General features: G+C 37.9%; 1 protein-coding gene across 2 annotated transcripts in view; it reads right to left on the bottom strand.

Moving 5' to 3' along the window:
- SEPTIN7 (septin 7) overlaps window positions 1-14195 on the bottom strand; it is a 57919-nt gene extending 43724 nt beyond the window's left edge. For both annotated transcript variants that reach the window (XM_084283204.1, XM_084283205.1), the window contains exon 1: window positions 14099-14195. In XM_084283204.1, coding sequence (XP_084139330.1) covers window positions 14099-14108 — 10 coding nt within the window. In that variant the 5' untranslated portion in view covers window positions 14109-14195. The remainder of the gene's footprint in view (window positions 1-14098) is intronic.
- Between the last annotated feature and the right edge of the window lie 296 nt (window positions 14196-14491).

Raw genomic sequence — 14491 nt, 5'->3', positions numbered from 1 at the left:
AGTCTTCAGTTTTCACCTGCTCTTTCTGGATTTGCTACGCCCACGTGGGAAGATACTTGCTTTCTCCCAGAATAGCTTCAAGAATAGTAGCTTTTGCTTGCTTCTAGAAGCAGATATATCTGAAGTTATACATATGTTCTGGCATATGCAGTCATTTTGTTACAAAATGTGGAAATGGATGAAGATGTTTGTGAATACTAAGCAATAAAAAGCCTTCCGGAAAGTGTCCAAAGTACATCAACAGTAAGCTACACTCAGAAACGAGACCTTTGGACATGAAAGGATGCTAAATATACTCAACAGTAGTTCTGTGGCACAGCAGCTTGAGCAGAACAGGTAGCAAGGCATGTGAGGATATGGCTCTTGAACTTCCACTCTCAGAAGCATAAACATAATCAAGACAAAGTTTAGCAGACCAGTCCTACGTGATCCTCTACAGGTACAATGACAGTTTAAGTTATAGTACTGTTTTTATAGCTGGACAATAAGAATTGCCAGAAGAATTGCTTCTTTCTTTTCTTTTTCTTTCAAAAAAGATACCTAATTTAAAAGTTTTTCTCTGTATCCTGAAAAGCCAGCTGAGTTGTTGGAATCCTTTTGCTTTTGATGTAACAAAAACTACCATAAAACTCAACTATGAGGATGCTTCATATAAAAAGCCAAAATAATAATAATAATAATAATAATAATAAAATCTTAGCTAATTGTGACTACAGTTGATTATAAGCAAGAGCAGCTATTTATTTATCCCTCCTCATAAAAGAAAAAAGAATAAATCAGTACCACTTACTGAGGTGTTCATGTCACCCTGATAATAATGTAAGTACTGGCACGTGCACCAGAAAACGCTTGCAGGAAAGAACAGGAATTAAAAAAAAAAATGCTACTTCGTGGGAGAATTCACAGGAAATATATAGCAGGCACCGACAACCTAAATTTGGCATACACACCACCTCTCTAAAAGGCACCACAATCCGCAGTATTTCTATCTCTTCTGCAGAGTTTAAAATCTTATCCAATAAAAGCCAGTCTCAGACTTGATCTGAAGAGTGTTGATAGCTAGCATTGTTAGATCAATGTCTACCTGAAGAAAGTAAGCAGCTTTAACGAATGTGTGACTTTTTTTTTTCCCCCCTAGAAAATACAGGCTTTCTTCTGCAAAGGTCTAGCCCTCGATAGCTGGAGCAAAGTAGCAAGCAGCTTTCTTCTTATTAAGACACACCCTACCAAAAGCAACAACAAAATGCAAAAAACCCACCTGCCACTTCTATTATTAACGGGATAGCAAAGGTGGTTCTAAAGAATTAAGAGTTGATACAGCTCAGTATCTGAATGAAAATGCAAATTAAGCCTTTAACCACTTTACGAGGAGAAAGGGAGACTTCAAGAGGGCACGCTCCATAAAGCCCCAGTATGAAAAATATGAAATTCTTCAGGTTATGAAATATGAACAAGTTATTAAATGTCTCCCCAAAAGAAAAAATGTAGTTTAAATTCATCATTTAAAGGCTAGGGTCTTAAGCCTAATGCTTATTTTTCAGTTCAGCAAGATGAAGATAACCTAACCCTAGCAAGTTACATCCAAACTACATCACTTACAAACGTTCAAGCAAGGAAAGAACACAACAAAACAACATTTAAGTGAATCACGGTTGTTTATTATTATTATTAATATTTTAATAGCCCATTTGAATATAGATCATATTGAACATTCATGACTTTCTTTTAAGAAGACAACAGCAGTCAGTCAAGGAAACTGGTAAATACACAACAAACATAAGGTTATTTGAATAAGCAGAAGAACTCCTCTATTTCTGCAATCAGCTCGTCTTTCTTACCAGTAATGAGGAAGCTTTTTTTGCCCTGCTTTCCAAAGCATAAAAACGAATACAGTAACATATTGGTTTTAAAAATAGAATAGGATGATCAACTCGTTTTATTCATTAATTATAAAATCTTTATTAAGAAGAGCTATATTGACAAAGGTATTAGCACTCCGCATATTGAAATCAGTGTCATTCGCATAAGAATTACCATTAAATGAAATTTAATTGAACATAGTTTCTATCTGAAATAATACTATTTAAACTCTGATTAAGCTAATACTTAGTACCATGCCATGATTTCAACTGCTGTCATAACGCTAATTCTCCTCTTGATTTTCTGTATTTTGTTACGTATCTCCTGCTGTCTGTATGCTTGCCAGGTCTCAGTCAGCCACCCAACATAAATTAATAGGCATTAGAGAAGATAAATGCGGCACTTTGCACTGGGTCAAAAGCAAGTTACTTCTACCACAAAATGAAGTTTCTTTTTACTCCTCCCCCCCCCCAAAAAAAAAAAAGTAGACTGATAAAATTTAAAGAGATCAACAAAACCAGGAGTAAACGCATATACACACAGAGCCGTGTATCTCCCCATTCATTACAGAGTACGGTTTATTTTTTGAACTTGTAGGTCTCAGCTCCTTTCTAACTAGACAGATGTACAAAAATGTTTTGTAGTTGAAGAATAAATGCTTTTGTTGTTATTTTAAGCAGAGGCTGATTTTTTTTTTTTGAGTAGAACATCAAATAGCCTGAGTATCTGCAAAATTCATAAAGTACTTCCTGAGTTAGCTTTATTTGTTATCTGAATGCTTGCCATTTGACATAAGTCAACAAAAGCAGATAAATTCACAGTCAAGTACAAATTTGAACAAACACTGTCCTCGTTCAAACCACAGTCTAAGAGCATATACGGTGTATAAAACCCACATCCTTTTATGTGCTGTATAGCCTGGAATAGCTACGATAATTCAAGGCAATTTGTTCCCATTCAAGGGATTGTTAAAACTAAAATGTGGCCTGATTATCCAGTCTCAACTCATTCGTTTCCAATCAGTCACTAAAAATATTTAATCATTGAACAACCTCACTATTAAACAGTGTCATAACTTTACATAAAAGGATCAAAGTGTACAGAGTGAGAACTCCTTCAGAAGGACATTGTTTATTCCCCCACAAGAAATGGGCACAGATTTAGTTTCCCAACTACTAGACTGCCTTAGCCTGCTAATGGAATGAATAAGTAATGTACATTGTTTGATCAAATTCTACCTGGTTTTGCACAAGGAGCAAATTTGAAGCATATATCAATGGATTTTGCAAAATGACCAATAGAATACTTTTCCCTGCATTTTGTTTTTTTTTTTTTTTTAAGCTTCAGTTGCTTGGGAAGAACTAAGAGCCGAAACAAAACCTTGAAATAATCGTTCAAATAAAAGTTTTATGTACTCTGAACATCCCAGACTACAAATGAAAAAAAATCATCACGGCTTTACAGAACAAATGACTGTAAAAAGCTATCCTTATTGATCCAGAAATCTACATACAGGAGTGGATGTGGTACAGCAGCCAATGAGAGTGCAGGCAAGACCTCTTTGAAGTCTGATGTCTTTAGGGTTTCCCTAAAGCTCATAAACTGGCTACAAATAGTAGTGACTACATTTCAACTTGAACACTGTGCTTTATGCTGCACTAACCTCTCTGCAGGTCATGAAGTAAAATTAACCTTAGCAATCTGATGATCATAGTCAGGGTCATCCACTGATACTTTGAAAAGTCCCTTCTGTCTTTGACTTGTGCCATCCTACACGAAGACAATAGTATTTTTACTTCGGGTATTACTTGAATTGCTCAAAGACCTCTTTGATAGGCTGTTAGTTCTTATGTAAAGTATTTTCTGGGGGTATCAAAACAAAACAAAAAAATCGTTCATCAATGGAAAATGTAAATAGTTAGTAAGGAGATCAGTGAAGAAAAAATAACAGGAAGTAGTCAGTAAACTTTCTCATACCTTCATGAAGCATGAACAGATGGTAAAAGAATTACTGACTTTCAAGACAAACAAAAAAAGTTTACTCAGAAAATCCATATCTCCCTTTTAACTCTGCAGGACAAACTTGAACAAAGTCTCCTCATGGGAAGATGACGTAGACGTGAAGGCAAGTTAACTGAATAACGCAGACCCAAACTGAATGGATTATAGATTTCTAACACAGAGTCCGAGAAGATACTTATAAATGAGGAGGTATTTATAAAGGAAGATTCAACCAGATCTTTACCAGAATATTGTATCACAGATCAACCATCCATAAGAATTTCAGAACACTCCTGAAATTACCTCATTTTTAACAAAAATTGGGCTATTCCAAGAGAATATAAGTCCCATTACATTTGGGACAACACTTCAAAATCCTTTAACTTGCTGAACTGTTGGTCTGATGGGTGAAAACCAGGTCCTAGATAACCTTTCAACCACAGTAAAAACAACACAACTTTTTGTTTTACCACAAGCTAGTAATGTTCATGAACAACAACAACAAAAAACATACGGATTTTAAGCAAAAAGAGATCCATGGCAGTATGATCCAAACATCAGAACAAACAAGATTTCAGTTGCTTCAAAAACATATGGCTCCCTAACTTGCTTTTGAATATAAAACATTATTCCTCTCCTGAAAATAGGGGCAATGTGGATAAAGGCAGCAATAATAATCAATGCATGTGTGCAATCTATTCCTATTCATGTATCTGTTGTTCAAGTCCGTGCCATTTCAGCTTATCAAGTACCACCAACTGCTTATGTGATAATTACAACATTTTTCAGCAGCGGTTTGTTTTACAGTTCTTAGTTTAAACACAATGCTTGTTAGTCTCTTCTGGAAAGTGCCCCACAAACATTCCAGAAACTGCTTTCAGACCACTGATTTGCTATTTAAGTACATCTAGCTACAGAAAACAGACCCAAGATCCAGGATCAGCCTATGAATTCAAAACTTAACAGATGATGACTTCAGACTGCAAAATTGCTATCTTAAAGAGAACTGAACTGCAGTTTGCAGCTCCTGAGGTCATCTGAGAACGCCTCAGATTCTTGTCAAGTAACCAAGCTGTTACCTTACATAGAAAACAGCTTGGCTTCACGTGCCCCAAGAAATACAACACTAGCCAGGTGCCGCTAGAACTGACTTGTTGCCCTTTTCTGCACTTCAGTTGGGCTGCGTCTCATTCCGAGGAAGGCCAACAACTCAATTCCCTTAAATCACAGACTCTTTCTGCCCTTCTGGAGGGCACCCTGCAAAACACTTGCTTTTCATTAACGAAAGATGTACTTGAATGATGCACACTGCATTAGCTTTGACACATTCAAAGTTTTGTTTTAAGCTGTCAACATAATTTTTGGCTCAAAGCCTCATCACTGATGAAGGCTGAAACTACAGTGATAGAACGCCAAAGCTGCTTGTGAAATTAGGAAGTTGGGCCCCTCCAAAAACAAACAAACAAAAGCAAAACACTAAAAACCCTAAAACCTCTTAGTTCCTTCTTCCTGTTAAGCCTGGTATGTTGAACAATGTCATTACATACTTGAGATGCTTACATCAACACTGACAGACACGTAGCATCATTTCAAGATAGTTTAAGAGTTCTTCTATTTGCATTTTTGATACATGTAACAAGAACAGCTACACTGAAAGGCCGGGATAGAAGTCAAAGCTAAGAAGAAACTAAACAGAAAAATCAATTTGATGAAACATGCAACTTGTGCAGCCTTGCTCCCCTTCAAGCACTGACAAATCGAACTGCTCTGGCCTAGGTATTATAAAAAAGCAAGCGAACGAAGAAAAACATCAGACACCACCAACATCACAACAGAAGTGAAGAGAAATTCTTCCTAGAACATGTTCATTCTCTTTAATAAAAATAATCCTAGGCAGGAGCAAGGTATAAACTCAAACCTGTCAGTAAACATACTCAGAAGCTCAATAGAAAAGGACCCAAAAAAACCCACAAATGAAACATTTGCATGCAATAGCCACACTACACACAAAAACACTGGAGAAATGAACTAAATTTAACAGCTTCAAATGGAGTCACAGTAAAGATGTGAGCTGGCTATGGCAAATCAGCCAGAGGGAAAATATGTACATTGGATCAGAAGGGTCATATTTAATGGGTCACTGCGGCTTTACTACAATTGGAAGCTTGGACCATAAATACTCCATCCAAGAATATCACTTCGGTCACAAGATTAACCTACTCATTCATGAAATTTTCAGCATTTTTTGATACAGCAGGCCACACCTATCGTTTTTAGCCAACAGGAAGAGACAAGCTATTTTCAACCCACACAGCACGTTTATTAAAGCAAACAAAGAAAAGAAAACGTGCTTTGAATCTAACTCCAGGGTTGTGGCAAACACTGCCCCAGAAGCAGCCCAGCAATGAACTGGCACCTGATTATCCAAGGCAAAGAAAAGGGATACTAACCACACAACTTTGAAACCCATCATTACTTACAAGATGCGCAACATTTTGCTCATACCAATGCACTACAAAAGCTCAGGACAATCTGATGGCTTCTGAGGTTTGAATCAAACATCAGCCATCTGATAACCAAGTTAAGCAGCAAAACACATCTGCTAGTTAGGTACCTCCTTAAGACCTGGTTGAATTTGCGTGTTACTTTAAACACCATCACATCCAAGTACATACAACAGCAAGACTAGGACACCACGCAATGGCCAATCACTCTAATTTAAAAAAAAAAAAAAAAAAAAAAAGAAAAAAAAGCTTTGTTCATTTCAGTTAAGTTGCAAACCTCAAACCTCTAACCAAAAGGAACAAGAACCAGATCCAAATGCTGATCTCACCATGAGAAGGGTTCAACAAAAGGACTGCAATATAGGAAATACCAGCTTAGTAACAGCGTTTGTGTACATGCACACACATGTGCACAGATGGGTGAATTTAGCAAGGACAACTTTATATACACTGAAAAACTGATAAGCTAGCAGAAGGGAAAGAAAAAATATTTCCATAGATACATGGAAAGAAGTTTACAACAGGCTTGAAAACAACTACGATGAAAGAAAAGGGTTAATTATATAGGTTTGTATTGGAAAACTCCAGAAAGCTGAAAAAAGACAGAGAGAATAACACCTACACAGTGTACAGCACAGTACCTCATTAGGTTTTCATGAAATTCCCTGAATCTATCCCTTGGAAACACTATTTTCAATACAAATAGAAGTAAAAGATTTCATATAATTTATTATGAGGCTGACAACAAAATGATACATGAAACAGAAAAAAAAAAGAAAATGTTTTTTTAAAAGAATCACCATTTGTTCAAAGAAATAAAAACCACATGGGTTATACACAGCTTTTTGACAAGTTACGAGTTCATATTCACAAAGTTTGCTGCAAGTCTCTTCCCTCAAAACCTCTGTGAGGAGACAAACATACACATTACAATAAAAATTAGGTTTTGACCAAAACACTGCCACAACAAGAAACAGTTTGGTTGAGTTAAATACACAAAGAAAGCTTCATAAAACCTTTCCTCAGCTGCTTCCTCAACTTTCAAAACAATATTTGAATATAATACACTTGGCACATAGTCATCAGGACTCTGTAGTCATATGATTGCATATTTTACATGCACAGGCAAAGCACAGAACATACAGGTACGGCATCTGGGAGGAGATACTATGCTCAGGTTGGCCATCATATAATCTAGTCAGCAAGCATGGCATCCAAACAGTTAATAAATTAAAAAAGAAAAAAACAACGCCAAAAGCTATTAAGACCTGTGCAGTGAGCACTACATTCCCAACTAATGTTGTAAATTGCTAATTTAGAGAAAATGAGTATTGAAGAACTGCTGTTTTAAATATCAGATTCACTTTTAGCCATTATAGTCTCTACAATTTTTCTTAGGCGCAAGCCTAAACTATTGCACAGTGAGCAAGGAAAACGCTTAAAAGCAGTTTAACAAAAATTAAGGTGATTTTTTTTTCATATGGACTGAAAAAAACACTACAGTGAGCAATTTGTGAGACTACATGAAGAGCTAGGGTTTCTAGATAAACACTAACTGACCTTTAGCAACACTAAACACAACAATAAATTCAACAATAATACGATGTAGAAAGTTTTGCTTTCTCCATCAAGTTTTGGTCATTTGTTCCCCAGATTCTTGTGTCCTCCTTGATGGTCTCTTCAGGGCATCTCTGGTGCTCAGGTGTCCAGCTGCACACCAAGGATGGCCCTGGCTCCCAGGTGCAGTTTCAAGGCCAAAGGCTGAGCTCCCGGCCTGGACCCCAGCCTGGCAGACATTGCTCCTGCTGGTGTGGAGCAGCCATTTCATGTCAGCATCTTCTCATGACAGTCAGGTTAATTTCCGTACCACAGGGTGCAGTCCTTCAGGAGCAGACTGCTCCAGCATGGGCTTCTCTCCACAGAGCAGCACAGGAAGCTTCTCAGATGAAAGGGGCTCCATTTGGGGTAGAAATCAGGCCCATTTTACACCATTTTTACCTCTTACCCTTAAGAAGGCATAGGACAAGGGGGAATGGTGTTAAACTAAAAGAGGATAGACTAGGCATTAGGAGGAAATTCTTCACTGCAGAAGGGTGGTGAGGCACTGGCACAGGTTGCCCAGAGAAGCTGTGGATGCCCCATCCCTGGAGGTGTTCAAGGCCAGGCTGGATGGGGCCTTGAATAACCTGATCCAGTGGGTGGCATCCCTGGCTATGGCAGGGGCATTGGACTAGATGGTCCCTTCCAGCCTCAGCCATTCTGTGATTCTGTGGTCAGGCGTTAATTCAACACCAAGGCATGTGACACCTTTAGGAATACCCCGGCTCCATCCTAGGCTCCACCAGTTTTCTGCACCTTGCACATCCACAAGTTCTCCTGAATTCTACGTGTCTTGCTTTGGGGGTGTGTTGGTTAGGGGCAAGGATTAAGCTATCCATTTTAACGCTCTGTAGACATCATCACTGGAACATGTTGAATCCACACAGCCAGTATGTGAAAGACAGTAATTTTTTTAGGTCAAAACATTCTTCAATGGCCCTTTCTTGTTTCTGTACTTCACTGAAACCTCACCATCCAGTCAACAGAACACCTCTAAGTTGAAATCTTTTTATCTGGTTTCCTAAGGGAGTCACGTCTGCTCCACAAGGGGTGGACACAAACACTTTTCTTTACAGAACGGGCAACAGCGGGAACTGGGAGAGCGCTGACCTGGCACCAGCCAACTGGCACAGCAGGATCATCGTGCAAGGAGCCCCAAACGGGCCACAGCCAAGGCAGCAGTACAGAACACACGACTGTAACAAAGGATGGAGGAGAGGACTGGAGAAATTGAGGTATTTTGAGGAATGGAAGTCACAGGGGAAACGGCAGCATGGAGGCAGGACACATTCAAGACTAAGCAAGCTTTGATAGCTCCTTTCTTTAAGGAGCTTTTTGCTTCTGAGATAGATGCATGTGCACCCCTGACTGTACATAGACAAGGAAGAGCTCTGTAACTGGTAATGCAACCACACAACCAAAGAAAGCTGAGAATTGACTGGGAAGATCAGAACTCTCTTTTCTTCCCATCTAGGTCTAAAAGCGAAATGTGTTTTAACATAAACTGTATTTGTATGACAATAGAGCCTTCATGCCTCAAATATAATGGCTCAGTTAGGCACTGAATAGTCAGCATCACTGAATACTCTTTGTTAATCCAAGCAAACCAAATATGAAGGACACATAAAAGCCCAAACATACACTCAGATACTGTGGTAGTAGAGGCAATAAAGAAACCTTAATTAAGAGCATTTCAAACCACAGCAGATCAACAACAACCGGAAACATCCTCAAGTGGTTGGACTGCCTGTCCAATGTTATTTTTCACTTAATTATTTTTCCTATCCTGTCATATACTTGATGGTTTTGTTCCTGGCTCTAAAGTGCAGCTGGGGAGGACAGGAAGCCATGCGTCGGCAGAAGACAAGTCCACATGAGCATCTGAGGCGGTCGGCATGCCTGCTGGCCTGATAAACAAACTGCAGCAGAAAGTGAACAGAAGGGTAATTCTCACCAGAACATGATCCATCATCACAAGGTACCACTATGAAACTCGTCAAAGTTTTCTTCAGGGACGAGTAAAGTCATTTTAAAACTCAAGTGTGCTTTTTCTTTAAGGTAACTTCAAGTCCTGCAAAATACAGCCTTCTACTTTGTGTCCAAGCCAAAAAGCCATATTTAAACCAGAACGTTTTAATGTTTGCATGTAATTATAAACAAAATGCTATCACAGTACTGTATATTTTCCTTTAAGCTGTAATCCACAGGTGAGCTACAAGGGTAAAGCAACAATTAGAAAGCAAAACAGACAATTTGCTACAGCAAAGGGTTCAAAACAGCTCTCCGAGTCAGAGCTACCACACAGTCATTCAAGAAACAGGAACTGTGTAGAAATGCCTTCTGGAAAGCCACCTGCCTGGAAGGCTTCTGCACACGGGAGAAAAGCTGATGATTTCCAACAAAATTTAAAAGTCCAACCTCCAATAAGAGTCATGACACCCAAACACCTAAAAGCATATTGCTCTAAGAAAAGCTACCCCAAATAATTATGCTGAAGTACCTTGAGAATATAGGTGAAAAATAATTTAAAAAGATGATGACTGTATTTACTTGGGTGTTATTTCAAAACATACCAGTATAATTTCAGTACAAGAACAAGAGGGATTTTCTGATTCAGTACTTAGACAAAAGACCACAGTGAAAAGTAACACTTCTTATTCCACACCTCATTACCCTGAAACAAAACAAAAAAAAAACAAACACACCCACTACTTATCCAAGTGTAATTATATTAATAAGCAGACAACTACAATTTCACAATTAAGATTTCCTTAATTGTGAGCTCCCAACCATGGTAGTATTACTACCAGAATTTCTCTTGTAAGTTTGACTTCAGCAGGCACTTTCCTCAAAAAAAAAAAAAAAAAAGACTGAGAAAGGGAGACAGGAGACTACAGTCTTAATATTTAGATGATGTATTATATTGTTGAAACAGTGGAGAGTCCAACCATCTTATATGTGAAGAGATTACACAAAATTACAACGGTAATAGCCTGCAAACTTGACAATTTTGCAAGTGGTGAGCTTTAAATATTCAAAATGTAGAAGTAGTTTGTATTAAAGCATTATGTCTTCTTTTGAACGCATCAAGACTTAAGCTTTCACTGCGTATTTCTGCCTCCTTGATGTCTTATCCTCAGAGCAGGCACCTGTTAGCCTTCATTCTACAAAGAGAATTTCAAAAATAGTGGGATTTAATTTAAAATACTGATTGGCCTTTTAGAATAGGTCCAATCCAGAATTCACAGTCCCGTGAAAGTTTTAAACACAAAATAATGTCCTAATTACACATGATCAAGTAGGAAAAAAGGGCTCAGTCTTCAGTTTCCTAAGAAAAGTTTACAAACTCTACCAAACGAAACAACACAATTTGGAGAAAAAAAATGAATATAGCCAATGAGCTATAGAGCCAAAGTTGCAGAGCCAAGGCTGCAGAGTAATGCCAGTTCCTGTTAAGGTTAGCTTTACAATGATTCCCAAAACATTAAATACAAATGAGGATATATATTAACAGCAATGATTTATCTTTACATGCATTTCAAACACTTTACATTTAACATAAACGCCTTGGAATTAGCAGCTGTGTTTACAGAAAAGACCTCCCTAGCAATACACGAATCTCACCAGGCTCGACTCAGACCATGTTACAGGACAGCCCGCTGCCCACACGGCTGAAACAGAGCCACTTCCAAAGCATGCCCACAACCACCATCCATCAGCTCCAGTAAGGAGCACCTGCATCCTGGATCTGCTCCAGAAACCAGCTTCTTCAACAGCCACTGGGCCTTATGCTCGCCTAATTTCAAAAGCCCTCTATCTTGCTACACAAATCCAGTACGGTGAATTGGTAATTGCAGACTAAGTGAACAAGTAGGAAGCAGTACTTATACAAATGAATTAGCTGCAATGGTAAGCCTCATCAACACCTGGAAACTGCTGGGCACAGACTGCAATACGCTCCCTTGTATCTGTAGCAACCAGAAGCACTGGTCCCTGTTTTTCATTTCAGACCAAACAGCCATACTGACGTTGAAGCATCTATAAATATAGCACAGCCAGCAGACTAGTGATTGTGCAATCTACAGTAAAAGGCAGCTACGCACACATGACTCTTGGCAGCACAAAAAGCAAAAGATATTTTGGATTTTCACAAAGAGATGATACAGTGTTCTTATTCAGCCAGCACTGACCATATACAGATTAGCACTACATTCTGAAACTTTGAAGTCTTAATAAATAGATTATAGATAGCTCCCTTTACTACTGCAGAACCATACCCTCATGTCAGCTGAAGAACCTAGCCCAACCCAGAGTACACTACCTCAAAGCAAAAAATGCAATAACAGCTGATTACTATTACAAATCAAACTGCCCACTACAGGTCAATTTCTACCAACAGCAGCATCCAGTAAAATATAAACTATTTCAGCTTAGTATTTAAAAAACATGTCTTTTCAGCACATGCATTACTAGATGCATCACTGAAGTACCAGGAGAAAAAAAACACCACCCCCATGATATTAGTACAAAACGATCACATAGTGTTGACTTCTGTATTTGGGGTGGGGGGAAAACAACAGCCAAATTTAGAATATTACTGACAACCTCCCTCAGTGAATATCCACACAATGGGACAAATTTGCTTACAAATGAAGTCTTACTATTATGTATAAAAACAGTACTAAGTATAAAAGGAGTAACAAAATTTTCTAATTGAGATCTCATTTCCCATCAAATTTTAGAACAAAGAACACAATCTTCTACCATTTTCCTAAATGCAATTTCATTAAGCCATAAGTTATTAAATTAAATTATTAAATTAAACAGGCAAAAGAACTGTAAATTAACTGTATGCATTTTCTACAGCTCTAATACATTCACTACATGTATTATTTGCATTTTAAGTGACTTGGTTTTTGCAGGAATGAAACACTGAACTGCAAATTACAGCCCATTTTGTTTAAAATTTACAAAAATCATTTCTTCCTTTCTGCCTTCCCTTTCTCCCCCCCCCCCCGGACAATAATGGAAAACCAAATTTTAAGACTGAACAGTTTTGTAACTATCATTATGTAGTTGGATGATAGATTACGATGGGACTTCAAGTTGCAAAAGAAAAAAGCAACACTAAAATTTTGAAATTCTCACTCTGACATCAAAATAAACTGATATTTGACCTTAATTTCTAATTCCGTCAACAGCAGTTTTGTTACATATCCATAATGACTGCACGATACAACCATTGTATTGATGACAAAACATCAAAGCATTAAGCAAGCTACCCAAATTACAAGATAAAGGAAGACATCAAGGAGACAGATGACTATTACAAAGTTTCTTTTGTTTGTTTTAATAATTTTAACCATTAGCATGACAAAAGTGAGTCACATAACCAGTACATATGCATCAGTTGGGTACAGATATACCTAAACCTTAATAATGATCTACTACAATTCAAATACTCAAATGGGGGGGGGGGGGGGGAAGGGAAATCGGATGTCCTAGCAGGACAGGTAATAATTTGGGTCATCACCAAAGCCTAAATGAACCATTATGCCCAGCACTCTTCATCCATTCTAACTACAGTTTCAAATTCTCTGTAGTCCATAGGGAACCAACTGTTTACATTTGGTTTTCTTTGCAACCATACAAGCTAGAAAGGTTTGTTTAAATTAAAGCTTTGATTTTGTAGCACAGTTTTGTGGCCACAGAAATGCAGGATACATGGGATCGTGCTGAATGGTGATGTTCAAAGAAAGACTCCAGCTTTACTTTTGGATCTCAGGTCATCATGCTGCATTCACAATTTTAAAAGCAGTTCCATTTTTTATTCAAATGAAAAAAAAAAAGCTCAAATTATTTATATTCTGTCATAGTTGCAAGTATACATCTTAGACAAGAGCCACACTGGCCCTGTTTCTTAAGCTCTATGAACTGTACAGCTCTTCATTCTCATTCTTTCCTACTTGCACAAGACCTGTTCTTTTGAACACTATGGACTTAACAGTATGGAAATTAAGACATTTTTCTCATGAGATCACAGAAAAATATACTTACATCATCATGTTAAATTTTAAGAACTATGCCAACATACTTCCAGTGATCACCACTGAATGAATAAAAAAGAAACATACCTACTACCATGAGTGTGAACTCAAATCCTCTCTTCACAGACTTCCGGTATACTTGATTTGGAAGATTTGCAAACCCCACATATCCTTCAAGGTTCTTCTGTTGCTAAGATGAGATATTTTGAAGAAAAAGTTAAAAGAAAAGCTTCTTATTGTGCTTGTATTTCAAGCTATTTAACAGTTTGCTTCATTTTCAAAGAAGGGTGCTATCTATCCTACCTCTCAAAACCCTAAGCTACCTACATCAAAGACCATGCAATGTACTGCAGCAACAAACAGGAAACCCTAGGGTTGTTTTTTTTTTTGACTGGATTGCTAAGAGACTGGCACAGAAAGTTAGCAAGTTCAACTGCCATGTAATTGCTGTGCAAGCACAATAGTGTAACAGTGCAAACA

Source organism: Netta rufina (genome assembly GCF_964035555.1).
Source record: "Netta rufina genome assembly, chromosome: 2".
In the NCBI taxonomy this organism is placed as follows: domain Eukaryota; kingdom Metazoa; phylum Chordata; class Aves; order Anseriformes; family Anatidae; genus Netta; species Netta rufina.
The sequence above is the reverse complement of the archived record's forward strand: the minus strand, read 5'-3'. Positions and strand labels throughout refer to the sequence as shown.